General features: G+C 37.5%; 1 protein-coding gene and 1 long non-coding RNA gene across 5 annotated transcripts in view; one reads left to right on the top strand and one right to left on the bottom strand.

Annotated features, from left to right (window-relative positions):
- The window catches only part of ZNF385B (zinc finger protein 385B), a 367,544-nt gene that overhangs the window by 61,908 nt on the left and 278,739 nt on the right, over window positions 1–26,897 (top strand). For all 3 annotated transcript variants that reach the window (XM_074363979.1, XM_074363980.1, XM_074363981.1), the window contains exons 2-3: window positions 23,384–23,535; window positions 24,237–24,566. In XM_074363979.1, coding sequence (XP_074220080.1) covers window positions 24,239–24,566 — 328 coding nt within the window. In that variant the 5' untranslated portion in view covers window positions 23,384–23,535; window positions 24,237–24,238. The remainder of the gene's footprint in view (window positions 1–23,383; window positions 23,536–24,236; window positions 24,567–26,897) is intronic.
- LOC123618343 (uncharacterized) overlaps window positions 1–26,897 on the bottom strand; it is a 73,163-nt gene that overhangs the window by 45,519 nt on the left and 747 nt on the right. For both annotated transcript variants that reach the window (XR_006726767.2, XR_012507066.1), the window contains exons 2-3: window positions 2,023–2,148; window positions 283–332 (exon numbers count right to left, since the gene is read on the bottom strand). This is a non-coding gene — a long non-coding RNA (uncharacterized LOC123618343). The remainder of the gene's footprint in view (window positions 1–282; window positions 333–2,022; window positions 2,149–26,897) is intronic.

Here is a 26,897-nt window from a genome sequence, read left to right as displayed (position 1 = left end):
AGACAAATACTGTATAATTTCACTTACGTGGGGAATCTAGAAACAAAACAAGTCAATGTAAAAAACAGAAACAGATTTAAAGGTATGGAGAACAAACTAGTGTTTGCCAAAGAGTGGGGATGGGGTGGAGGATGGCTGAAATAGAAAGGGGATTAAGAGACACAAACTTCTAGTTATAAAATAACTAAATAACTAACTCATGGAGTATAATATACAGAATAGGGAATATAGTTAATAATATTGTAATAACTTTAAATAGTGACACATGGTAATTAGACTTACTGTGGTGATCATCTCGTAATGCATATACACGTTGAATCACTGTTGTATACCTGAAAGTAATATAACGTTGGAAGTCATGTACATCAATAAAAACAAATAGAAAAAGGCACTATAGGAATGCAATCAGAAATGTCTAGCCTGTGGAGAGGTCAAAAGTACCAACTACATGGATTTCTCAACAAATAAATTGCAAGGAAAAAAAAACGTAAATTATAGAGTGAAATAGTCTTGAAAGACATAGCAATCACTTAAAGGTATAGACCTTATTCAGATCCTGATTCAACAGACAAACTGTTAGGAAAAAAAAACCCACTCATATGACAGTTGGGGAAATCTGAATGCTGGCTGGATATTTGATGATATTAAGGAATTATTATTAATTTTATAAGTGTAGTAACAGTATTGTGGTTATGTTTTTTAAATCCACATTTTAAGAGACACAGTGAAATATTTATAGGTGAAATGATATTTTTTCAAGGATTTGCTTGAAAATAATCTGGGGGGAGAAGTGGCGGGGAATACAGGTGAAATACAAGATGGTAATTGTCAAAACTGAGGATGAGCTACAATATTCTCTCTACTTTTTTGTATGCTTTACATTTTTTATAATAAGATTTTCAAAAGGAATGTCACTTAAGATCAATCTCAGAGGTCATGTTGTCATGCTAAGTAGTCATTCCTCTGAAACAATTTTTATATTAAGAAGGGCTTCAGGTTAGGGGTTTTTTTTTTTACCCCATTCCCCAAAATTTACATGTATTCACATGGTACTTAATATTTATTAAATATCAAGTTGTGTGACAGATAGTTCTAGTCACTTTACACGTAGGTTTTTTTTGCTTCATATTCACCAGAATCCTATGAGGAAATTGAACTGTCTCTATTTTTCAGATCATGCTGAGAGATCAAATATCTTAAACCAAGACACAGCTAGTAGAGGACAGAGCCACACTTGCAATGTTTTTCAGGCTTTCAGTCTCACTGTGCTTCCCCTACTCTGTTCACTCTGAGCAGATAACAGGAGTGGAGATTTTGAATGACAGTGTCTACTTTTACATACCTTTTTTCCATTTTCTTATCAGCATTGTTTGCCCAATTTCAAGTCTTTTGGGGAGTAATTTGCATTTTGGCTAAATAAGAGCCTCCAAAACTAGTCAGCCTGCTTCAAGGCAACACTAGCCACTATTTGAATCTTTAATTAATGAAAGCATCTTAAATTAATTAATCTTTAATTAATTTAATTAATGAGGCAAGCTGTTCCCCTTCCCCACAAGATGGGAACAAGCACAGTTTTGTTCTGACATTTTTTCTTAATCAGTTGTTGTAAGGCAGTTTTCCCAGTGTAGTAAGTACATCTGAATGGCGTGCTGCTGGTAGGCAGGTGAGACCTCGTTATCACGCATGTGCACAAAGGAGAGAGGAACCTATGGCAGATAAGACGTGGCATTTTCAGTACTAAGAAGTGAAACAAGCCCTTGGATAAAACTCTGATGTTCACCCAGCAATATAGCTCCCTCATCTAGTGTCCCGGGGAGCTTCTAAAATCTTTTAAAAGGTGAATGCTCAAGTCATCTGAGGACTGTCAGAACGTGTTGCATAAGTAGTCTCCAGGTGAGTAAATTAAAAACCGCAAGTGAGTAAAACCTTTTGTAAAGTGACCCTCTCCATTTCTTGGAGCAATTCTAATTTGTGATCATTGAAGCCCTATCAATAAAGTAGCAGCCCAGCAGGATGACTAACCTGAATTTGTGTGCTTCCAGCTGTTCAGTGGCCAACTCCAGACACATAAATTGTAGAGATTTGAGAAGGCCTGATTGAGCCTTTATCTCCCACTTCATTGAAATGGAGGCAACTTGAACATTATTCCTGAAATTAATAATACATATAAAATATAATGAAGCAATCCTTTAAGGAAGGTAAAAAGAATACTAGGAAGTTCAATTCTTAGTTGGTCAATGATTGTTTAGAAATTTGCTACAATTTTCCCCAAGACTGGAATGAGTACATGCCCTTCAAACCTAAAATTAGCTGTTTCCCTCCCTTTTCTGTGGGTGGATTTCCCTATATCCCCAGGAGGAATAACCAAATTAAACCCTCCACAGTTTCCGTCTCACGGAGAAAAGAGGGAGATAGATTGGCACAGTCTATAACAGTCTGTTCTTTGTCTTAAACCTAAAAATTACCTTTATGCATGGAGATGTTTCTGACTGTACCACATAGTTGTTGAATAGGCTCCTGATATATATGGAAGGTCGTCAGTATTCTTAATTAGATTAGGAATTGCTCCACACTTTAAATTATGGTTACTTTTTAACAAGAAGTTAATGTTAGCTCTTTTGATATTCATTACTTATAAAATTTGTGTGTCATTTACTAAACTCTGTCAATCCAAGTCACTATCACCTGTGCTCTTTCATTTCAAAACATTATGTAATAACAACTCAAATTAGAAAAGAAATGAAGTTGGTTGAGTCATGGAACATAAAAAAATTTGTAAAAGAATGAAAACTGGGATTTCCTTCTAGATCTTTAAATGTATCTAAACTTCTTATTTACACTTCATGATCTTGAGAGAGAAGCTGTAGCTATATATACATAGGATTTATAATTTCCCTGTTTAAGAATACTCTGTATAAGATTTAGCACACACACCATAGTGCAACCATAGATGATGAAGATGGCAGTGACACCTTGTAACACTTGCCGCCACAACATTCTCACCTACCCCCACCTCCCTTTTTTGCCTTCAGAAGCTGATCTCACCTCCCACATAATGAAAATGATGGAAACCATTTAGGGTGAGCTTCCTCCTGTGCCTCCAACTTTTTCCAACAATTCTCTGCATCCAAATCTTCTAAGACTTTTTCTTTCCTCTGTAGTTTTCTCATCCACTATATTTTACATCCCATTTCTACCTCCTCCTTCTAGGAACTCCCTGCCATAGCTACCCCTCTCTTCTGTAATTATAGTTTCTTTATATTCTATCTTCAACATCATTCAAGTCTCTTCTCTCTGCAGAATAGTTTTCAATTGCCCCCAGTGGGTTCCTTCCTTAGACAGAATCCTTTGATGTGAGATCTATAACTATTTCCTCTTATTTCTTATTCTCTCATTTTTTAAAACCCTTCTCCACACATAGTCTTTCCATTACATACTTTGATGACTTCAAGTCTCAGGTAAGCTGATTACAACCTAGCTGTATCTTTAGCCTTCACTGCTTTCTGTGTTTTATGCCAAATTTCTTCTCTGTTACATCCAATCACATCCTGCCTCGCAGGGTTTTCATGGCATCCAAGACAATTCTTGAGGTCATTTTGATCCTTCTTGCCTTTATTCTGATTGCAGATCCTAAGTAACTTGGCCTTACAGACAAGTGTGTTGGGTTTTTTTCCCCTCTGTACAATTTTAAGTTTCTCAAGACTATGTCTTACACGTCTCTCCTCTACCCCTACTCCCAACAGATCTAGAGAAATAGCAAGAGTCTAATGGTTATTAAATATTAGGAGTTTATTCTTTTAGGGAGAAAAACTTCATTGGCAGGTGAATGACAGCATCTCAGAGCTATTGACCTATGAATATGCAACTGTTTTATCAGCATTCTCTTCAATAATTGCTCATTGACCCTTTTCCTGACATACAGATTTTATTAGGTGATAGGTTCTGTAAGTAGGTTTTATAATATTCAGACACCTCCAGAAACTGAAAATCTGTTTACAAACTGAGCTGTGATCTAGATATATTATTAGACCAAACAACACAGGCATGGGTGCATAAATTTTAAGTTTGCTATGTGTTAACTGTATAAACAGGTGAAGGTTGGGTGGGCATAATGGTGTCAGTTAGAGGATGATATTGAGTTAACCAGAGTGATTTCCCTGCGGGAGGAGAATTTCAAGTAGATTCTGACTTAACAATTGTAAAAACTGAAGACTGGCCCAGTAAGAACAGCTTGAGTTCAGGATCAGAGACAGAAGGCACAGAAAGGCAGAATGGGGATAAATCCAGAGATGTAGGCTTAAACTAGAAACCAGGTTCAATCCAAGATTTTGTTCTTTCCTCATCAAACTAAATTATTGCCACATCTATAAATATATTATGTGACTTGCTCACATAATAGCTAGCTTTGACATAATGGTTACACTTCTCAGTCTAAATTTTAAACTGCAAAGTAAAACCATTGCATGTGCAAAACATTGCTTTCTTCCCACCTTCTGAATTATTCTGCCTCACTCCCACCCCATCATTTCTGTCACCTTTTCCTTTCACCTATGCACACCACTAACATCTGACCCAGTTGTCTACCATTGCAACTGTTGACAACCAACACTTGAGCTATAGCCAGATCCTTGGTACAATTCAGTGTTCCTGGTACGTGTCCACTCATTCAAAATGTGAGTTTGTAATTTTCTTTCATCTTGGACTTTTTCTCATCATGTGTAAAAAAAGGGACATTAATTCTTTAAGGTTATTCGTGGGAATTATGAAAAAAATGTGTTCCAGATACATAGCCCAGTTTCTACCACAATGGGTGCTTCCCATCAGTGTTTCTCAACTTGTGGTTCCTAGAACACCTGCATCAGAGTCACTTAAAAATGCAGATTCCAGGAGATGCCCCAGGCCTTATTTAATTCACATGTATAGGGATCAGCCTGAGAATCTACATTGTAAGCAAATTTACCAGATGAGTCTTATGCATGCTGAAATTTGAAAATTCCTGGGGTGTTTTCATGTTTCTTTCATCTTCCCTATATTTCTCTCTCTTTTGCTTTCTCTTTTCTTCTTTTCCCTGACTCTCATTCAACAAGACAGTGTTCATGAGGCATACAGATTTTCATATACCAACTGCATTGTGTCCCTTGTCAGTTTATTTTCACCAGAGCTTCATTTTTCTCTTATGTAAAAAGAAAATTGACTACTTCTCCAATCACTGCTTAGAATAAATTATTAAAATGGCATTAATCACTTAGAAAAGTCATACACACAAACAAGAACTATCATAGAAAGAATCAGAGTTGTTTTATGGGTCCCTCTTTATTAACAAAAAGATACAGTAATGTTGGTATATGGCTTATAACAGAAGGGAAGTTATCTAGGGCCAGGACTAAGGTAAAGTGAAGAAGGCAGTTGCCTTGGGTGCAAATTTTAAGGCTTTCAGGGGATATCAAAAATTCAGTAATCAAGATAAATAATGCTTTATTTCATTATTTTAAAAGTCAAAATCAATATTAAAAATCCACAATGAACAAAATTTTAAATAAAGAAAAGGTCAGTATTATGATTTTTCCTTTTGTATCTGGGTCCAGTATGGCTTGTCATGGCACTGTTACTGATCTAGAATATTGCATTAAGATATTGTTGACCTTGATTACTCAGATTTTTGGTGCCCCCTTAAATTCTACCTCTAAGGCAAATGCCTTTCTCCCCTCACTGTAATCCTGGCCCTGGCTTATCTCCACGCTGAATCATTTCAGTGTTTAGTTAAAACAGAACCATCCATTTCTGTCCACTTTAGCCAGACTCTCCACTCTAACTTTTAAGTGACATTTGTACGAATACTCTATTTTTGATATAAATATTGGGAAATACCCACATTAAAAAATTTTTTTTGAAGTGTGTTGATTTACAATGTTAGTTTCAACTGTTCAGCAGAGTGAATCAGTTATACATCCACATATATATATGTGTGTGTGTATGTATATGTTTTCTTTTCAAATTCTTTTCCATTATATGTTATTACAAGAAATTGATTATAGTTCCCAAAATGCTCACATCTTGAAAATGTCAGTATGGATGTCAGGGATTCAGAGAAGTCTCAGAAAGAAGCATCATTTTGCAAATGACAGTATCACCTAAAGATTCTATTAGGTAGAAGAAGTAACAAGAATATAATTCTAGTGCCTGAGGCTCATTTATCTTTCTTCTCCACATGAACTGTGAAGAACAAGGAGTCAACAAAAAGGGAAAACGTTCAAGTAGATCAGAATCAGCCTGGCAAAACAAATGATCACGGAAGGAGATTTTTGTATAATTAAATGTCAATTTGCATTTTGAAATATTGCCTGCTGCCTCCCACTCAATTGCCAAAGTGAGATGGGGAGGAAATAGTCTTTATGCAAACCCAGAACTGACAGCATTTGTTGGGTTCTCCGTGAAGGATGAGCTGTAGATCGGAAGGATCCGAGCAGATCATTTCCCAAGGCAATAACATTTTGCAGATAAATTCTGTTGGACATTATAATTCCTCCCTATACCAAAAGCAAATGACAGTCAAAAATGAAGCTGTATAAACGTTTGAATCTTAAAAGAGGGAGGAATTTTAGAGGTCATGTAGTTCATTCTCCTCCCTTTACAGAAGAGGAATTTGATGCCCAGACAGATGAGTGGTTTCTCAAGGTCACTCAAATATCAGGTGATTGACAGAGCTGTCACTTTCTTCTGTATGATGCTTGGAGTGTTTGTTAGGTTGAGAAGCAGATGAATGGTGCAATAGGAAGTGGGACTGGTTTCCTGTTCCTTGTAGGCAAGTGGCTTAGAAGTCCTGATGTGGTGGGGAAAACATGGGGAAAATGGGAAGACATCCTTGTATAAAGGCTCAGGACCAGCTGAACACATAAGTTTTTGGCATTCCAAGAAATACTTTATTTCTTTCTTCTCCATTCTACCAGTTATTCAAATGCCAAGTTTACTGAATCATAGTCTACGGGGTAGGGAGTGGACATACGGATTTTGAAACATACTCCCTGGGTGTTTCGATGCTGGGCTACATTAAACATAGCTGCGTTAGATTTTCATTTCTTTTTTCTTTCTTTTTGACAAATAAATCTTCATCAGTCAGTAATAACTTAGCGGGAATTAATTCAAGGCTAGGCTTGAATGTGGATGCAGAATGAAGCATAAGAGTCCTAGAAAAGCAGTTTATGAAAAGGCAAAAGAAGGGAATTCTTCAAAAGCCAATATTGCCTCTTTTCAATTTTCAGTCAGTGAAAGAGTGGAAGGAGCTTAGATCAATAATTAGAGGCCCTATGAGGAATCTCCTTTCTCTGCTCAAAATCAGACTAAGCTTTTGAATGTCCCACTTGGAGCTACTTGAGAATCTTATTTGTATGAGCCTGTTGTCACGGAACATAATACTACATTATTCTTCATCACAAAGTGGTTTCAAAACAGAAATTGGTTTTTATATTTTTTTTAACCTCAGATGTAGAAAGTCGAGTTAATCACACTCCTCAAGTCATAGCATGTTAACGTTCATCCCTGGTTCACGAGAAGCTCCTTTCATATATTTGTTTCTTTTTATTCCCATTTCCCCTCTTCTTATCGCCAAATAGGCAAACATTCTTGTGTGTTTGGCGTGAGTCCTTTTAAAATTACTCCACTATGCTGTGAACATGTTTTCTATTATAGTATATTTTATATTTTACATTCCTCAACTGGGTCACTGAAGTGAGATGAGAGAGAAAGAAGAAAGAGCTTGATAGGTGCTTCAATTCATCTTTCACCAGAGAGATGTTTGTGGAGATTATTGGATGCTGCCTTTCAGAATGCATATGCTCCTCCTGTAAGTTTACTTGGTTGCATAATACCATATGAATTTCACTTGTTGATGTGAACATCGTGCTACAAGAATTCAAAGGAGCAAATCCTGTCTAGCTCAGGTAGTTGGTCCCTACCACGCATTGCCCTAGGGTGCCAGCTATCTATAAATCAAAAATACCTTGTACTCATTCATGTGTTTGAAAACATGAAATTGCTCTGCAGCCCAATGAAGTCACCAGTAAGTAGATAAAGTTTTGAGTGGCTAAACAAATTGTATGCCAGCTGTTCTTTTTCTGAGTCTTTTCTGAGTATAAATGAGAGTGATTTTAACTTCATAACTTTAAAATTAAGACTCTATCTAAAAATAGTTGGGGCAATGTACTTTATGAACATTTTATATAGTAAGTTTAGCAGTTACTCTTAGGGGCAGCAAATAAATTAGGTTTTCACTTTTTTTTTTCATTTTTTTCTTAGAATAGAATTAAGTCAAAGCTGGTCATTCCTTTCAGGGGGAAAGTGAGAATATAAAGACTTTAAATGTCATCAAATGTAACGTCAGAAGCAGTGGAGATATTTGGCAAAGAAACATTTTAAAAAATCAATTTTAAAAGGGCAAAAGACCATTTAAAAGAAAATCAATATGGGAAGAGCAGGTAGTCAGAAGTGGCAATAAATTAAAAGTTCAAGAAAAATCAACTTTGTTGCCATGAGACTCTTATTCTGCACATCCTTCTGGGTTATCTTTACCTGCCTTCTCTATTTCTTATCGATTCCAGTGAGCAGTGGGGTGATGACATAATGAACTTGGAGGTTCCTATTTCATTTGAAACCTGGAGAGTTGGTCTCGCCCCCTGGAACATCAGGACACTGACTTTCAACAAGACATGTTTCTCCTTTTCTCTTCTGAGCAGTTTCTGGTTTGACTCTCACAATCAAAATCTAACAATCTCACTTGCTCAGATATTTTAGTCTTTGTGGCCTGTTCTTCTTATCATTGTCTTTTATATACCTGACCTTCTTCTCGATAATTGGGTCATCTTCTGCCTGTAGTACCTTTGGGATTAATTTCTCCAGCAGGGCTTGCAGGGTCGTTTCCTGGAAGCCATATCACACCTACCAAAGGTGTCAGCTTTGAATTTTGACTTGGTGTTTTAAATTCTCGAGGGAGCCGTGGGAATTGCTATTTTCTTCTCATGTTCTCTTAAGCCTGTTAGGCTTGCTGTGTGCTTTGACCCAATTGAACACAATCCCTTGTCTAAATCTATCTTTGTTCCCTGTTAGTGGCAGTAGCTTGTAATTGGGTAACTATAAGGGGGAGATAAGAACCTGCCAAAGGACCAGATAAAATTACTCAGAGAAGATAATGACTTTAAACTCAATGATGTCTCCATATTAATTATTACCTAAGTATGTGTGTGTGTGTGTGTGTACACATACAGCATCACCTTTGCAGTTATTACAGACCAAGTTTTAAAATATTATAACAGAAGAGAAGAATGAAAATCACATTACTGTCAAAAGTTATACTTTCTGATGTGAAAAAGTAATCATCAGGAAAGCTTATATTCTCTCTATTTTTGAATGCCCATAGATGTTAAAACTTTGCATCTGCTGCACAACTAATACAACTTCTTTGACTTTTGAAAGAACAAATGACAAATAATACCTAAGCTTTGTTCCAGTGAATTAATTATACACCATTCTTTTATATGACAGTTTTTCAAGGCTTCACAGTGATTCAACTTTTAGCTTTCAGAACAGTCATGGAGACAAACCTCTAGTATCCACATTTTGTAGCTGAAGAGAGAGAAGTTGTTGGGAAAAGCTGGATGGAGATTGTTTACTGGATGTGTATTCTGCTCCTCTAGACTCAGAGTGGCAGGGAAGCTGGGTTGCTCTGTCTTCCTGCCTGTCATAAGAGTACACTGGAATGGTCTCCAAGACAGAGCCCAGTCCCTTCCAACAAGTTGAAGAGGATGATGGCTCATCACCAAGGTCTTCAGGAAGGAATATTTCACTTGTGTAACAAGAACCTTTCTTGCTTTACCTCCTCCTCTTCCTTGGCTTTCAATGTAACCACCTAATAGTGGCCACAGCCATCGACACAATTGTCCCATATGACCCTAACACATTAAGAGAGAGTGTATTGGTTTTTAGGCTTTTATTCTTTTTTCTTCTTCTGTGTATCATGTTTAAACCCATAATGGAAATTACAAGATTATTTTTAAAAATTAAGAACTTCTGTAACACAGGCCAGGAAAGGATTTTTCTAAGCTAAAGACAGTGATCATAAATGAAAAGATGGATAGATTTGACAACATGAAAAATAAAAACAAGTACATTTGAAGATTGTGAACAAAATGAAAAGGTAAATTAAATGGAAAAATATTTGCAATATATGAGAGACAGAGTTAATGTGCCTAATATACAAAAATGTCTTTAAAAATCAACAAGAGAGATAAACTTCAGTTGAAAAAAGAAAATATGTTAAGGTCATGAATAGGAAATTCACTAATAAAAGCTATAATACATGGTCAATATTCATATGAAGAACTGCCCAATTATGCTAGTAATCACATAAGTGCATTTGGAAACACGCTGTGCCTGTCAGATGGACTAAGAGTTTTTCAAACAGCTTCCTCAGTGTTGTTGAGGGTGAAGGGACATAAACATTTTCATACACGGCTGATAGAAGTGTAAATTGGTATAGCTTATTTAGAGGTCAAATTGGCCACATGTATCAGAAGTGGACCTGGGAACTCTACTTCCCAGACTTTATCCTAAGAGAATAATCATGGATACGCATGACACAGATAGGAAAAAACTCTTTTCCAGGAATATTTAAAATAGTCAGAAAGTGAAAAAACACTGTCTTACTACCACCCATAAGGTTCTGGGGGAAATGAAATGATTTTGGTGATCCTTGATCCCCTAGAATCTGAAAATGTTTGGAAGAAATGGCTGTGAAGGCCTCAGGGGTGCTTAAGATTCCCTGGTCTTGGCCTTGTCCTCCTGGGGGAATCCTCATATCTTAGGAATGAGACTCTAATTTGGCTAAATTATCTCTGAAGGGAGAATATTTTTCTGTCATTAAGACTGATGTTAAAGATAAATATTTAATGCATAGAAAGATGTGCATAATATGTTAAGTAAAACAGCAAGATACAGATTGTGTGTACAGTAACTAGGTTTTTATAAATATGTAGTCACATTTTTAAAAACCTAGAAAAATATAGTGTGAATTAAAACGCAAATCTCTGGTGGTGGGCTTGAGGGGGATTAATTTACTTTCTTTTTATGATATTTCTCAAATATTCTCTGTTGAACATATGACTTTTTAAAACACTTATTGAAGTAAATATACATCTAGAAACGTGTTATAAATGTACAGCTCGATGTATTTCTGCAAACTGACCATGCCTGTGTAACCAGCGGCCAGCTGGAAACATAGAACATTATTGGTCCATTTTGTAGTCATTAGTCTCCCCGCTTCACCACTGACCATCTCCCAAAGTGATAACTACCCTGACTTCTAACATCACTGATTAGTTTTACATGATTTTGTATTTCCAATAGATAGATGAAATCATACAATTAATAATCTTTTGATCTGGCTTCTTTTGCTCACTACTACTCTGAGATTCATCCATGTTGTTGCATGTAGTTAGTTGTAAATCATTAGTTCTTACTGCGGTATGTTATTATTCCCTTGTGGAATTAGCATATTACAATGTATTTGCCCATTTTACTGTTGATGGGCATTTATATGCTTTTTCAGTTTGGGTCTGTTATGAATAGTGCTTCTATAAACTGTGAGTATTGTACATTTGGTGAGCTTATTTGCATACTTCTGTTGGATGCATACCTAAGTGCAGAACAGCTCAGTCTTAGACTATACCTATGCCCAGCTTTCCAAAGTAGTTGTACTAATTTATACTTCACCGGCCATGTCTAAGTTTTTGGTGCTCCACTTCCTCATCAAGAACTTTGTATTTTCTTTCCTTTTCATCTTAACCATTCTGGTGGAGGTAGTGGTATTACACTGTGGCTTTAATTTGCTTCCAGTACTTCTAATGAATAATGAGATTGAGTGCCTTTCCTCATGTTCATTGGGATATTGTCTTTTGTGAATTCAAGACCTCTGTTTATTTTTCTACTGGGTTGTCTGTCTTATTGATTTGAAAGAGTTTTCATATATATTCTGGATACAAGTCATTTGTTGGATACATATATTGCAAATATAGCATCCCATTCTGTGAGTTGCCTTCTAAATCTCTTAATGGTACCTTTTGATGAAGAAACATTTTTAATTTTAATATATTCTTATATTTTTTCATATTATTGTTAATACTTTTTATGTCTTTGCCAACTCCAAAGTCATGATAATGTTCTTCTATCTTTTCCTTTGAAAGCTTCATTATTTTTTCTGTACCATTTAAGATTTGCAATCCGTCTAGAATTAATATATAGTGTGAGGTGTAGGGATCGAGATTTTTTTCCAATATGGATACCAGTCAGCCCATTCCATTTATTAAAATGACTATTCTCTCATCACTACATAATCATCTATCATCTTTATAATAAATCACAAGAGTTCATTCTTTTTATGTGTATACATATCATATTCCAATGTGTATACATACCACATTTTTTAAATCCATTCATCTGTTGATGGGCACTTGGGTTGTTTCCATAACTTAGCTATTGTAAATAATGCTGCTATGAACATGAGAGTGACTATATCTTTTCAAGTTAGTGTTTTTGCTTTCTTCAAATAAATAACTAGAAGTGGACTGGCTGGATCACATGATAGTACTATTTTTAATTTTTTGAGGAATTCCATACTGTTTTCCATAGTGGCTGCACCAACTTGCATTCCCACCAACAATTCACAAGAGTTCCCCTTTTTTTCACATTCTTGCCAACATTTGCTATTTTTTGTCTTTTTAGTAGTTGCCATTCTGATAGGTGTGAGATGATACCTCTTTGTGTTTTTGACTTGCACTTCCCTGATGACTAATGATGTTGAACATCTTTTCATGTACCTGTTGACCATCTGTATCTTCTTTAGAAAAATCTCTATTCAGATCCTCTGCCTATTTTTAAATCATATTATTATTATTATTTGCTATTAAGTTGTTTAAGTCTTTTATATGTTTTGGATATTGACCCCTCATCAGATAAATGATTTGTGAATATTTTTTCACAGCCCATTGCCTTTTCATTTTGTTGATGGTTTCTTTTACTGTGCAGAAGCTTTTTAGTTTGATGTAGTCCCACTTGTTTGTTTTTTGCTGTTATTGCCTTTGCTTTTGGTGTCACACTTAAAAAATTGTCACCAAGATCTCTGTCAAGGAGCTTACCACTTTCTTCAAGGAGTTTTATGGTTTCAGACCTTACATTCAAGTCTTTATTCCATTTTGAGTTAATTTTTGTGCCTGATATGAGATAGTGGTCCAATTTTATTCTTTTCCATGTGGCTGTCCAATTTTCCCAGCATCATTTATTGAAGAGATTGTATTTTCTTTATTGTATATTCTTGCTTCCTTTGTCATAAATTAATTGACTATATATCCATGGCTTTATTTTTGAGCTCTCTATTCTATTCCATTGATCTATGTGTTTGTTTTTATGACAATACAATTCTGTTTTGATTATTATAGATTTGTAATATAGTTTTAAATCAGGGAGTGTGATGCCTCCAGCTTTATTCTTGTTTCTCAATATTGATTTGGCTATTTGGGGTCCCTTGTGGTTCCAAACAAATTTTAAAATTATTTGTTCTATTTCTGTGAAAAATACCATTGGCATTTTGAAGGAGATTGCATTGAATCTATAGATTGCTTTGGGTTGTATAGACATCTTGACAGTGTTAATTCTTTCAATCCATGAGCATGGAATAACTTTTAATTTATATATGTCTTCAATATATTAATGAAATTCCTCTCATCAGTGTCATACTTTTCAGAGTACAGTTCTTTTGCCTCCTTAGTTAAATTTATTCTTAGGTATTTTATTCCTTTTGATGCACTTGAAAATGGGATTGTTTTCTTAATTTCTCTTTCTGATAGTTTTTTTATTAGTGTATAAAAATGCACAGATTCTATATATTGATTTTGTATCCTGCACCTTTCTGAATTTATTTGTTCCAATAGTTTTTTGGTAGAGTCTTTAGGATTTCCTATATATAGTATCATGTCATCTACAAAAAGATGGTTTTATTTCTTCATTTCCAATTTGGATTCCTTTTATATCTTTTTCTTACCTAATTACTCTGGCTAGCACTTCCAATACTATGTTGAATAAAAGTGGTAAAAGTGGGCATCTTTGTTTTGTTCCTGATCTCAGAGGAAAAGCTTTCAGCTTTTCACTATTGAATATGATGTTAGCTGTGAGCTTGTCATATATGGACTTTATTGTGTTGTTGTACATTCCCTCTATACCTACTTTGTTGAGAGTTTTTTTCATAATTGAATATTTAGTTTTATCAAGTGCTTTTTCTGTGTCTATTAAGATAATTATATTATTTTTTTATCCTTCATTTTGTTAATATGGTATATCATGTTGATTGATTTGCAGATGTTAAACCATACTTACATCCCTGGAATAAATCCCACTTGCTCATAGTGTATAATCTTTTTAATGTGTTGTTGAATTCAGTTTGCTAATATTTTATTGAAGATTTCTGCATCTATGTTCATCAAGGATATTGGCCTGTAATTTTCTTTTTTTGTAGTGTCTTTTTTTGGGTTTGGTATCAGGGTAATACTGGCCTCATAAGATGAGTTTGGAAGTATTCCCTTCTCTTCTGTTTTCTGGAAGAGTTTGATAAGGACTGGTATTAATTCTTCTTTGAATGTTTGGGTGAATTCACTAGTTGAAGCCATCTGGTCCTGGACTTTTGTTTGTAGGGAGTTTTTAAATTACTGATTTAATCTTCTTATGAGTAATCAATCTGTTCAGGTTTTCTATTTCTTATGATTCAATCTGGTAAGATTGTATGTTTGGAATTTATCCATTTCTTCTAGGTTGTCTAACTTATTGGTATATAATTGTTGATAGTAATCTCTTATGATTCTTTGTATTTCTGTAGTATCAGATGTAACATTTCTTTCTTTTCTGATTTTATTTGTTTGTGTTCCATGCCTCTCTCTCTCTCTTTTTTTTTTTTTCCTGGTGAGTCTAGCTAAAGTTTTGTCAATTTTATTTATCTTTTTAAAGAACCAGCTCTGGTTTCATTGATATTTTCTATTGTCTTTCTAGCCTCTATTTTATTTATTTCTGCTCTTGTCTTTGATGTTGCCTTCTTTGTAGTATTTTTGGCCTTCATTTTTTCTTCTTTCTTATAGTGTTTGTTTTAAAGTCTATTTTGTCTGATATAGGTATTGCTACCCCAGCTTCTCAGTTTCTATCTGTGCAGAATATCTTTTTTTCCCATCCCTGCACTTTCAGTCTGTATATGTCATCTGAAGTGAGTCTCTTGTAGGCAGCATGTAGATGGGTCTTTTTTTTTCTTTAATCCATTTAGCCATTCTATGTCTTTGAGTTTCAGAATTTAGTCCATTGACCTTTAAAGTAACTATTGATAGATATGTACTTATTGCCATTTTGTTAATTGTTTTCTGGCTGTTTTGTAGTCTTCTGTTCCTTTTTTCTTCTCTTGCTCTCTCCTTTGATGTTTGGTGACTGTTTTTAGAGGTATGCTAAGATTTCTTTCAGTTTGGTTATTATATTCTTTAGTTCTGTGAATACTGTTTGGGACTTCCTTATATTTTCTGTCTCTTTGTTAAAGTTCTCACTCTGTCCATTCAGTGAGCCTCTTTATGATCAATACTTTGAGTTCTTGATCAGGAAAATTACTTATATCTCTTTCATTAAGCATTTTTCTCCCCTGAGGTTTATTTTATTCCCGAGAGCACCTCTGTAGCCTCTAGATGTGAGCCGTGCCAAAACTTATGCCTGCCTCTAAGGCTTAAGCTCTGGGTCTAGCAGGTAAGTCTCTTTCACGGAAAGGCTGGTAATGTGTTTCAGTCTGTTGTCTGTTCAGTGCCCTGGAGGTGGTAGCCTGTAAAGAACTGTCTCTCCAATTGTTACAGTCCCATGGGACCAGGGAACACAAGCTCCCCTGTTGCCTAAAGGGAGATCATGGGGTATCTGTTGAGCAACAACGGCAAAACCCAGGGAACTAGATGTAAAAGTGGGGTACCAGACACATATAGGAGCTCCCTTCTGAGAGACGGTGCACAGGAGCACAGCAGAGGGAGGGGCAAAGATAGTTCCTGCCCTCCTAGGTCTCAGGAAAGGTTTGCATGCAGCCCTGAGACGTATGTTTAATTAGAAGCCTTCCCCTCAGGCTGCAGCTGTGATGATACGCTAACAGGCTTCTTTCCGGAGAGACTGGGCTCCTGGGTCTGTTGCCTCTTGCTGTGCCTGAAGGTGCTAGCTATTTAAGAACTCTTTCTCCATTGGTTACAGTCTTGGGGGACCCACAAGCATAAACCTGCTGGCCATCAGAGCCAGGCAATGTAAAGGAATTCCCTGGCAGTACCCACAAAAATCAGGCCCCCAGAGAAGGGAATAAACTCCGTTCTGTAAGATACCAGTGAGTTGGGGCGAGGCAAAGAGAGAGCACAAAGACTGCGTTCACCAGCCTGTTCTCTGAGAGGCCCATCTTAGGCTTCTATAAATGTGCCAAACCAGATGACTGCTCCTTGGGCCAAAGTTCCTAGACAGGCAAATAGGCCTCTTTCTCAGAAAAACTAGGGAGTGTGTTTCTGTCTGCTGTCTGCACAGTGCCCTGGGAGTAATTGGCTGCCAAGAACGCTCTTCAATTGTTACAGACCCATGAGGACCCAGGAACGCAAACTCGCCTTGGCCTCCAGAAACGAGTCCCTTGGGTGGCAGCTGCAAATACCATGTTACCAGACATACAAACTTGGTCACCAGATGTGTATGGAAGTTTTCCCCCTGGGAGATACTGGTGCTTTGAAGTGCAGCAGGGGCAGAGCTCTAAGATGGTACCCACTGGCTGGAACAAGGCTGAGGGGGAGTGCAAAGGTGGCACTCACTGAAGAAAGAAAAAAGATAAGGAGAAGAAAAAGAACAGGAAAAAAAGAAGAAAAATAGAAAAGGGGAATAAAAAGGAAAAAAAAAAAAAAAAAAGGATGGCATCTGCTGGCTTCAGCATGGCAGAGAGAGGCCACCAGCCTCCACCCCAGGAGTATCTCAGCAGGCCTCTGCCCTTTAGGCCAGCACTTTAAAATTAGAAAATGAATCTCTTTCTCCTTAAGTCTAAGCACTTTTCAAAGGGCTGCTTCTGTGCTGAGCTCTAGGGCGGTGAATCTGGGGCGCCATTTAATAGATGTTCCTTAGTTTGCCACAGCCCTGCAGGTTTCCTCAGTGCGAGCCCTGTTGGTCTTCAAAGCCACATGTTTTGGGGGCTTGTCTCTCAACTGCTAGTGTTAAAAGTTGTGGTGCCTGATGTGGGGTATGAATCCTTCACTCCTGAGGAAGAAGCTCTGGGTCCTGAGTTCACCCCTGATTGAGGGTTGCTGCACCAGGGGTGGGTTTATGACGAGATTGTGTCTCCGCCTTTCCTACCTGCTTTGATGGGGTTTCCCTCTTGTTTGCCCAATGTGAAGGGGTTGCTCTGCCACTTTTAAGTTGTTTTCAGAGGAAATTGTTCCATTTGTAGCTGTCGATTCAGTTTGTCTGTGACCTTGCTGTTGCCGCCCTGAACCAGGACACCCAGATATTTTTAATACTGTTTAGAACCATGGAGTCATTCTTGACACCACTCCTCCCTCTCTCCTCAGTCCCATTTAATCCATTGCCAAGTCCTGTTGATTTTTCTTCTCAAGATTTTTGAATCTACCCACTTTTCCCCTCTGCTGTCACCATCACCATCACCATGCAGGCCCAGCCATTGACCATTTTCTCTTGCTTGGATAACTATAATAGTTTCAGAATCTATCCATATCATGTGGCAACGTCTCTACTGTGCTCCACATCTTTTATTCCCTCTGAAGGCCAAGTGATCTTCTCACAAGTCAGATCTGATCATACCAGTCGTCTAGTTTAACACGCTTCTGCACCTTCCCTAGATACCTCAGCTTGGCCTGCAAGGACCCTCATTACCTGGCCCCTGCTTAGTTCTCCAGCTTTGTCTTACATTTCATTCCCCCTTGCCCTGTCTGCTCTAGGTGGACTGGGCTGCTTTCAGTTTTTCACACCTGCTATCCTTCCTCCTGCTTCTGGACCTTTGCATATGCAATCTCCTTTGCCTGGAACATTCCTCCATTTACTTCAATGCATCCTTTAGTTCTTATATCACTAAATGATATTTAGTTCAAACATCAGTTCCTCTCAGAATGTAGGGACCAAGGCAGCCCTCCCCAGTAAAGATGTTCACAGAGCTGTTTCTCTTCTTTAAAACACTTGGCTATAGTTACATTTCATTCTTACCAGAGATGGGGACAAATTGATTTCTTATTAATCAAATTGCAGGTAAATATGATCAATCTGACAGCTCAGCCCTAATATATTTATATATTTGAACTCTTAGCAAGTGTCTGTTGTCTAACCAGAGTTCTGTGAAAACAATATGTGCAATTCAAAAGGCTAGAAATAAATAAAAACGTAGTTAACTTCGACCGGTAGGAATGTGGAGGATTTCCCCCCAGTTTTTTTCTGCTGTTTGTATTTTCCCAAACTTCTAGAATGATACAAATTACTTTCAAATGAGTAAAAAAAAAATGCAATAAATGTAAAAACATGTCTGTGGCATATATAGAGATTATGATTAGAAATAAAACTAAACTATGTAACGTGGTCTCTTTAGTTGTACTCTATACTTTCCCACGTGGCAAAAGCCAGAACATACCGTTCTTGTTTGTAAGCTTTTTAAGATGACCTGAGAGTTCAGTGAACTGAGAGTGTTACTTCCTTGGTGCACAGAGCTGACTTCTGTGGGACAGTCTATGAGTTGCCTGTGTTCCCTTCCACGCCAGTCACGGAAGGTGGTTTGGCAGGAATCTCAGGGAGCCGGGAGAGCTCCTTCCGGCTTCACACACAGACTCAGCTGTTGAGCTGCTGGATTGGCTCCAGGGCCTCCTCAGAGAAGAGTTCAAGGTCGCATCCCTGACCTGGCACTGCCATGGGAGGACTGGGGCTGCAGTGTCTCAGGCAGGGCAGAAGGTGAATGGAATCTGGGCTTCCTCATTGCGAAGACTGTGGCCCAGTCCATAATAATTTCTCTTGCTGTGGCTCGAGGTGTTCCATATGTACCTTTTGGTGCATTTAATTATTCTCTCCTTGGTAATTTAATTATTATCTCCTTGGTAATAATTTTGAGGTAGCAAGCTGGCCTTTTGCTTTTGTTTCATCCTCAGAAGATGAGAAGAGTTTCCAAGTAGGATCTTTTTCTAGAAGCATTCATGCCCTAGTAGAATTAAATAAATAAAAACTAAATACAGAACTTAAAGTTTATTTGTTTAATATCATGAAAGCTACTACACCACATATTGCTACAAAGATTAGAATTATGATATGATCTGATTTCTGTCTTACTGTTAAACTTATTGCTTATCTGATTATGAATATTTTTACCTCAAAATAAGTATATGTCCTCTCTATAGCTGTACAGCTAGTACTGGATTTAGTTGTCAATCAATTTCCCTATTTAACTGATTGACAACTTTTATTAATTGTTTCTTATATAAGATTAACAGTCTCATAATTAACATTAATCACTGCAACATTTTATTCTTGCGATAAGAAACATGCATTTTTACTTTTACTGATAGACTATCAATGTACTAAGCATATAAAGATATTTTCAATTCTAGTTTTATCCAAAATGAGCATATATGTTTGAAATTCATATTCTGGCACTAAGAATACATTCTACGTTCTCATTATTGACACTGTTATACTGTATGTGTATAATGGTAACTTGGACCATTCAGAAGATCAAGGATGCCAGAAAAGACACTGATCTACGTAGACATTCAACCATTGGGTCTTCTGAAGGCCAAGGCCAAATTAACTAGCAGCTTTTGGTTGAAGCTGTACTTCAGCTGAATTAACTATAGCAACGATTTCATTTTACCAAAGGTTTATGGTGCATCTTCTAAGTGTTCTGCATCTAGTTGGCTTAGGGTCTACAATATTGAATGAGAATAAAATAACCTTGTTTTATTTACATTTAGATCACTCAAATGCCCCAGCCTATTCACCTTTCATATTAGCTCATTCAGAGTAGTTCAAATCTCTACCCTACTTGATGTAAGAATTCCAATATTTTAACCAGCTTGTGTTTCTTATGTGCCTTTCTGAATTCCTGAGATATCCCAACCCAGTTGCTATTCAACATCGTAAGCAGCTGCCTGGTTCTGGGACATGGCATCATTCTTCTGCTGGCCACCAAAATCCTTGAGTCCCATGCCGCTGCTCTCCCATGGATGGCTTTGACCCCAGGTGCCATTCTAGACCCTCATACAAGTCCCCACAGTAATAGGAAGATCAGCTGTGATGTTTGCATCATTTCACTGATGGCTTCAGGATTAAAAAAAAAAGGAAAAAAAGAAATACAAGTCAAGAAATTCACACTTGTTCCCAGATATAGAGGTCCTCTGAGGTCACAGACCAATGCCCTGCATGGACATTCTCTATTGTTCAGCCTTCTCTGCTTAGTCTCAGGCCTCTCTCTATGTGCCAGGACTCAGTTTACCTCCACACAAAGGGAATGCCTGGAACAAGTCTCTCATACCTGCATACAGAGCCCCTGTCCCCCAGGCCCAAGACAGTCACAGGCTCATCCTTCTCTGTGTCTACTTCCTGCCCCTGTCAATCTGGCAGTAAGACTCACAGTGGAAAAATATATTCCTTTTGGGGTAATCCTACACCCATCCAAAGAGGTGTGGCCTTTCCCTAAAATAACTCAGAACAAAATCAATACTTTCCCCAAAGATGAGTTTATCCATCTGAAATGACCCCAAAATGTGGGGCTTGGACAGAATAGTGCAGTTTGAGCTTCAGCAGTCCCGGACAGTTCTTTCTAAAATAACGTGTTTACAATCTTCTTGTGGCTTCCGGTCTTTACCTCTGAATGAGCTTCCTTTTATTTAAATTTATTATAAAAGACAACTGGATAATTATGCAGGTCACGGCCAGTTTTAGAGTAAGTTGTTAAGTACAAAATTTCCTGATGCGTTGCATCTTGGTCATTGAAAAATCACTCCTTTTAGATAGTCACTAACTATCCCATCTTGTCTTTTCCCCCAAGGCAGCAACTCAAGGACCAACTTTCTTATTCTATGAACTGCACCAAAATATCTTATTCTCTTATGAATGTTAAATGCCTGGCTATCTAACCTGACAAAATAATACAAAAAAGTGTAGAACAGTTGGTCTGGTGTCTTGACTTCTCTTACCTACAGAGAAGCCTGCATGGCTCTCCAAAGCAGGATCCTGCCCACTGCTGTGTTTAAAATTGGATATTTCTGAAGGTCCTTCTGCCCTATGCAAGTGAAACATGTAATTTAAGATCCCCTTAGCCAGAAAGTTGACATTATAAGTGTTATCATCACCACACATATTATAAGCCTAGAAATTATATCATCTCAGGCTAAAAGTGGATGTTGGGACTGATATCTTGCTTCTGTGCCACTTCTAGGTCCTTTTCCCAAGACCTCTGGAACTAAATATATTCTGGTTGCAAGTGGCTGTTAACAGGAGCTGAACTTATTTTTCCCCTAAGAGGGGAGGACGTGTGGTGAAGCCAGCACTAGGACTAATAAATTGGGACTTGGTAGACAGAACGTACACTCCACCTCCAGGCATTTCTACCTCCCTAAAGTGGCCCCATGAATGCGGTGCTGGAGGTTTGGGGAATTGTCTGTAAGTAAGAGTAACTCCTACTTCTAGGACAAATGTCAATCAGAAAAGCACAGATAAGCTGGCTTTATGTCTTGTAAGAGGTAATACAAAGAAGTCATTTTTTAGATTTCAAATTTAAAATGGAGCGTCGTGATTGATGAATTTCCTGTTTCTGTGAAATACCATGTGTTAATTAGCAACATGGGCAAGTCCACCCACTTCCACAGAAGGTAAATTTCCAGAGGAAAGTGTCATCCATCCTCAGCTGAGTCAACAATCTTAGCTGCTTGAGCTGAAATGTAACACTTAGATTTCAATGATTCAGTGAGATGATGCCTGACCTCGCTTTCTTTGCAAGGCTAAAAGTTACTGGTTTTCCTTATGTTTTACAATGGATTAGATTTCTAGGCAAGGCATACTATATTAAAGATGAGCTTATTTTAAAAATTATGTATCTTTTGTATCATTTAGTTCAGTAATTCTTAAGATAAATTTTAGTATTTTAAGAGAGGATGCAACGTAGTATGTTTGAACATAATTTTTCTATGGCACTAGTATTTTCAAAAGTTTTATGAGAAAAAAATGGCTTTGTGACAGCATGGTATTTTGGATTTAGGGAATACAGCAAAAATGTTGATATATGTGCAGTTCAAATCACATTTCAATTATAACAGAGTTATTTTCTACAACTCAGCTCTAGGAATTGCTTACACCTGATTTATGCATAGTCTGAAAAGATTTTTAAGGAAGAAAACAGCCTTTGTGGAGAGCTGAAAGGAATAGATTCATTTGGAAAATTTTGTGGAAGAGAGTTCCTTAAATTGGTAGTATCTGGGTAAAGTGTTTATGGAACAAATAGGTTTAATGTATCAAAATTAGCAATTTCCTAACAACTCTCTGAAGTTTGGGATTTAACCTATGGTATAATGTATAATGGCACTTTGCAATAGGGTGTGTGGGTCTGAATGAGTTCTTGACATTCCATATACATAGAATCAATATCTTTATGGTCATACCCTTTACTCTGACTTATTTTCTGAATTTTAAACATTTGACTCCAAACTCCATATATGGACTAGTCTTTCGTTGCTTCTTCCCTTCCATAGAGAGCTCCAAGCCAACTGGGATCAACAAAACTGCTCAAAGCCAGTGTCTTTGCATTTTCCCCCACAGGCAGAATCCCTCACAAGCTGCAATCCTTTCTTTATCTGAACTCTTCATCCGTCATAGCACAGTACTGTCCACCTCAGCCAAATCTTTTTTATGCATACCCCTTTTCCCTTAGTTTTTGCCCAGTTATTCTCTGAACATTGTTCCTCTTTCTTCTATGAGAGTATCTTTTTCTTTGTTCCAGCTGAGTAGTGAAAGCATCGTAATAATCACACTGATAAGTATAAAAATGCTGGTAAATACTGGCATTAGCTAAAATGAAAAAAATTAAATATATTAAAACTAGAACTGGGCAAAATAAAAAGCCAAGGCCATCTTCATTATCCAAGATTCTTCAGGTACTGAAAAGACTCCTTTAAAATCTTTACTTAGGTTATAATTTATCACTATACCCTTACCTAAATAAATGAAAATCAGCACTTAAAAATAAACAAAATTGTATCTCTGTTTTATTCTTTTTCGACTTTTTAATTGCTAGATTGCCATAAATTGTATTTCTGCTATTTTTGTATTTCAGATGTTCTGCATTTCAGCTTCATCAAAGATTAAATTGATGTTTATGGGCTAAACCGGACACCTAAAAATAATTTGTTTCACTACATCTATAAGAAAATATGTTCAAGTTCACACTGGCTGACTTATAAAGGGGCTTTTGGAATACAACCCAATGTAAGTTGTAGACATAATGTGTTTTAATCTTTGTTATTCACCTCCTCCCCAAGTTAGGGCATGTGTCTGTGGGCAGGTGTGCAGGTGTGTAGGTGTGTGTTTATTACATATGCCTTTGTGTCTACAAATACCCTTTTACACAGTATGGATTTGTAGCATCATTTATTCCTTCCTTCCTCCAATAGATACTTGAGTGTCTGTTATATAAAAGGTGTAGTTTCAGGCGTAAGGGATCTCCAGCAATGAGGTTACTGTCCTCACAGAGCTCACACTCTGTTGGGGAAACAGACATAAACCAAATAATAGCAAAAGTATGTATGAAGTGCATGCTTTGATAGGTGTTCTGAAGGGAGGTCACACAGCACCACGTGAGCAGGTGAACCGGGATCTGCCTCATCCCCAGGGTCACACAGGTTTCCCAGAGTGGGTGATGCTCCAGCTGAGATGTCAGGGGTGAGCCAGAGTTCAAAGGGCAAAAGAGTTGAGAGGAGGGGCAAGAATGGAATAGAAACTGCTCCAGACAGAGGGAACACATGTTCAAAGACTGTATTTGCTCAGTTGAGTACTTTTGATAACTTTTTCTGAGAGTGAGCACTGAGTAGCTGGAAGATTTTAGATGAAACCCTACCATGAAAATTAGTTATAATCACACTAGAAAATAAGGCATATATTTCACAAGCACTTGTACTTTTTTTTTTCAGGTATGAAGTACTCCTTCAGCCCTGACAACTACTCTGAAGATGGAATTATGAATATGGCAACTTTTCTACGGGGCTTTGAAGAAAAGGGGATAAAGAGTGACAGGCCTGAGGACCAGCTGAGTAAAGAGAAAAAGAAGATTCTGTTCTCCTTCTGTGAGGTGTGCAACATCCAGCTAAACTCGGCAGCCCAGGCCCAAGTCCATTACAACGGCAAATCCCACCGCAAACGCGTCAAGCAGCTGAGTGATGGGCAGCCCCCGCCGCCCGCCCAGGGCCCAGGGCCACTGCTGGCCAGCCCCAGCCCCAGCGCCAGCGCCAGCGCCAGCACAGGTAGGCAGGAGGGCCTGGGGCCCATTTACTGCTGGGAGAAAATGCTTCTGTTCTAGACAATGAAAGATTTAGAGCAAGACCTGTCTTTCACCTTAAAAACCACCACTACAATCATATGCATTCCTTTCCCTGTAGGTGAAATCCAAGAGCTGTTACTTCTCCAGATTTTTTTTATTATTATTATTAGCATATATTTTATTAGACACACATAGAGAGAAACGCAAAATTTGTATACGGGACCATAGACTTGGTCCTGTGTCTCCTTAGTGTGTGAACATCTCCCAACATATTTTGAGATGTGTTTAAAATGGATCTGTGACGTCAGTTTTTTCCTCCTCTCTGCAAAACGAGGCTCTCTTCGGTTTCCTTCGTCTGCTTTCTGTTGAGTAGCGTACTATTAGACAGTATATAAAAAGCACCGGCTTTATTTATAACATCCCCAGATGCAGGAGAGGAGCATTAATCTTGTGTGCTGGACTTGTTACATTCTTTTAGGGAGTTGGCAGCAGCAGGCAGTGGTGCTCTAACAATAGGAACAGGCGTTGCCAAAACCAACAGCTTACTTACCTCTCAGCTCCAGCACCCCCAGCACTTGCCCTGCCTCTTGCCTCTCACCCTCCCCTGTGGGTGGGGTAGAGGCAGAAGCTTAGGAATTTTCTCATTCTTCCATCTGTGGGGAATTCTAAATAGTGTTAGGAACCCTTTATCTTATCCTGGGCACCACTTCCTCCTCTGTGTTGCTGGCCACTGGGTACTGTCCCTGTGACACAACTAAAGAAAAATGTGAAATGCACCACTGCAAAAAGGAGGCCTCCTCCCCAGGTTTACATGGGAGGCCAGGATAAGTCTCCACTTAAATGTGGTGGGAAAGCTCCAAATTCCTCTCTAGCAAGTGTTTGCTTTGGTGAGGAGGTTTCAGCTTGAGGTGAGATGACGTGGTGCAGCCCTTTGTTGGAATGTCACTCGCTGCCGTTACATAGTTTTTGGTTTCGCAAAGTTTTTCCACGATCCTTATTAAGCGCCGGTAAAAATTGCTTGTGCATGTTTTCTGTAAATAAATAACTTTTATATTTCAAGCTAAACCTAGCTACTTTTTAACCAGTATATGGTTTCATTTCATTATTTTCCTCAATCAACACTTATGTTGTGGAAGAACTTTAAGGAACTTAAAGGATATAAGATACACGGTTATTATAGTAGTGAAAAATTACTTTTCTATTTTGTATTTATTTATTATGGTGATAATTGTTATAACTATTCACAGATGCATTAATGTATCTCTATTTATATATTAAAAATATAATTGGTGTAGGGTTAAAAACTCATGACTGTCTTATATTCAAATCAGAGAGCAAATAGCCCCGAGTAAAGGTTTGAATTAACTCTGTTAGAATCCAAATATCTATGCTTAAATTGAGGTTGACCTGTGGTTTCTAATAAGAGGTAATAGTAGTAGCTAACATTAACTGAACATTTTCTGTGGGGCATATTCTGGTCCTAAGAGCTTTATGGGAATTTTCTCGTTTAATCTTCTCATGAGCCGTGAGGTAGGTACTATGATTATTCCTAATTCACAGAATAAGGACAGAGGCACAGAGATAAAATTTGTCCAGGGTCATACAGTATAGAAATGGCAGATCCAGATTTCCAACCATGTTTAGTGAAGAGTAAAGCCATAATTCTTCAGCACTATTTTGCTACTGTTTCCTACCATGCAGTAAACTCAGGTTAAGTTCGGACCTATGTGCTGTAATATATTTGTGATCTCAAGTGGTTGTTATCATGGCAAACTAGCTCTCTTTGACAGATTTTGACAACAGACATGCTAAGCTCCAATTCGTCAATTTCTCCATTTTTCTCCCATGCTGATGAAATTAGCGGATATAAAATAAATTGAGCTCAGACATACACACAATATTATATATGCTATAAATAAAACACAGCTCATCATCTAATATAACACAATGCAGTAATATATAGGAAAATGGGTAAGAAAATGAGAGAGCTTTTCAAGTTTTACATTAGGCATAAAGGACAGTTTCCATATACTGATAACAGAGTCAGTGATTCAGTCTCAGAAAACTTGGATTTAGCATATGATGAAGGCAGGTCACTTAACCTCTGAAACTGGTTAGCATTAATCCTCCCACCTGAAAGAAAAAGTAGGTATAACCATGTGTCCCCTTTGAAATGGAAATTGAACACAGATGTATGTACAAAGATGATTGTGACATGATTTATAATTCCAAAATATTAGATGTATCCTGAATGTCCTGTGGGGAAAAGGTTAAATACATTACAGTACATTTATGAGATGAATAATAGAAAGCA

Source organism: Camelus bactrianus, chromosome 5, assembly GCF_048773025.1.
Source record: "Camelus bactrianus isolate YW-2024 breed Bactrian camel chromosome 5, ASM4877302v1, whole genome shotgun sequence".
NCBI lineage: Eukaryota > Metazoa > Chordata > Mammalia > Artiodactyla > Camelidae > Camelus > Camelus bactrianus.
Note: the sequence above shows the minus strand (reverse complement) of the source record. Positions and strands in the feature narration are given on the sequence as shown.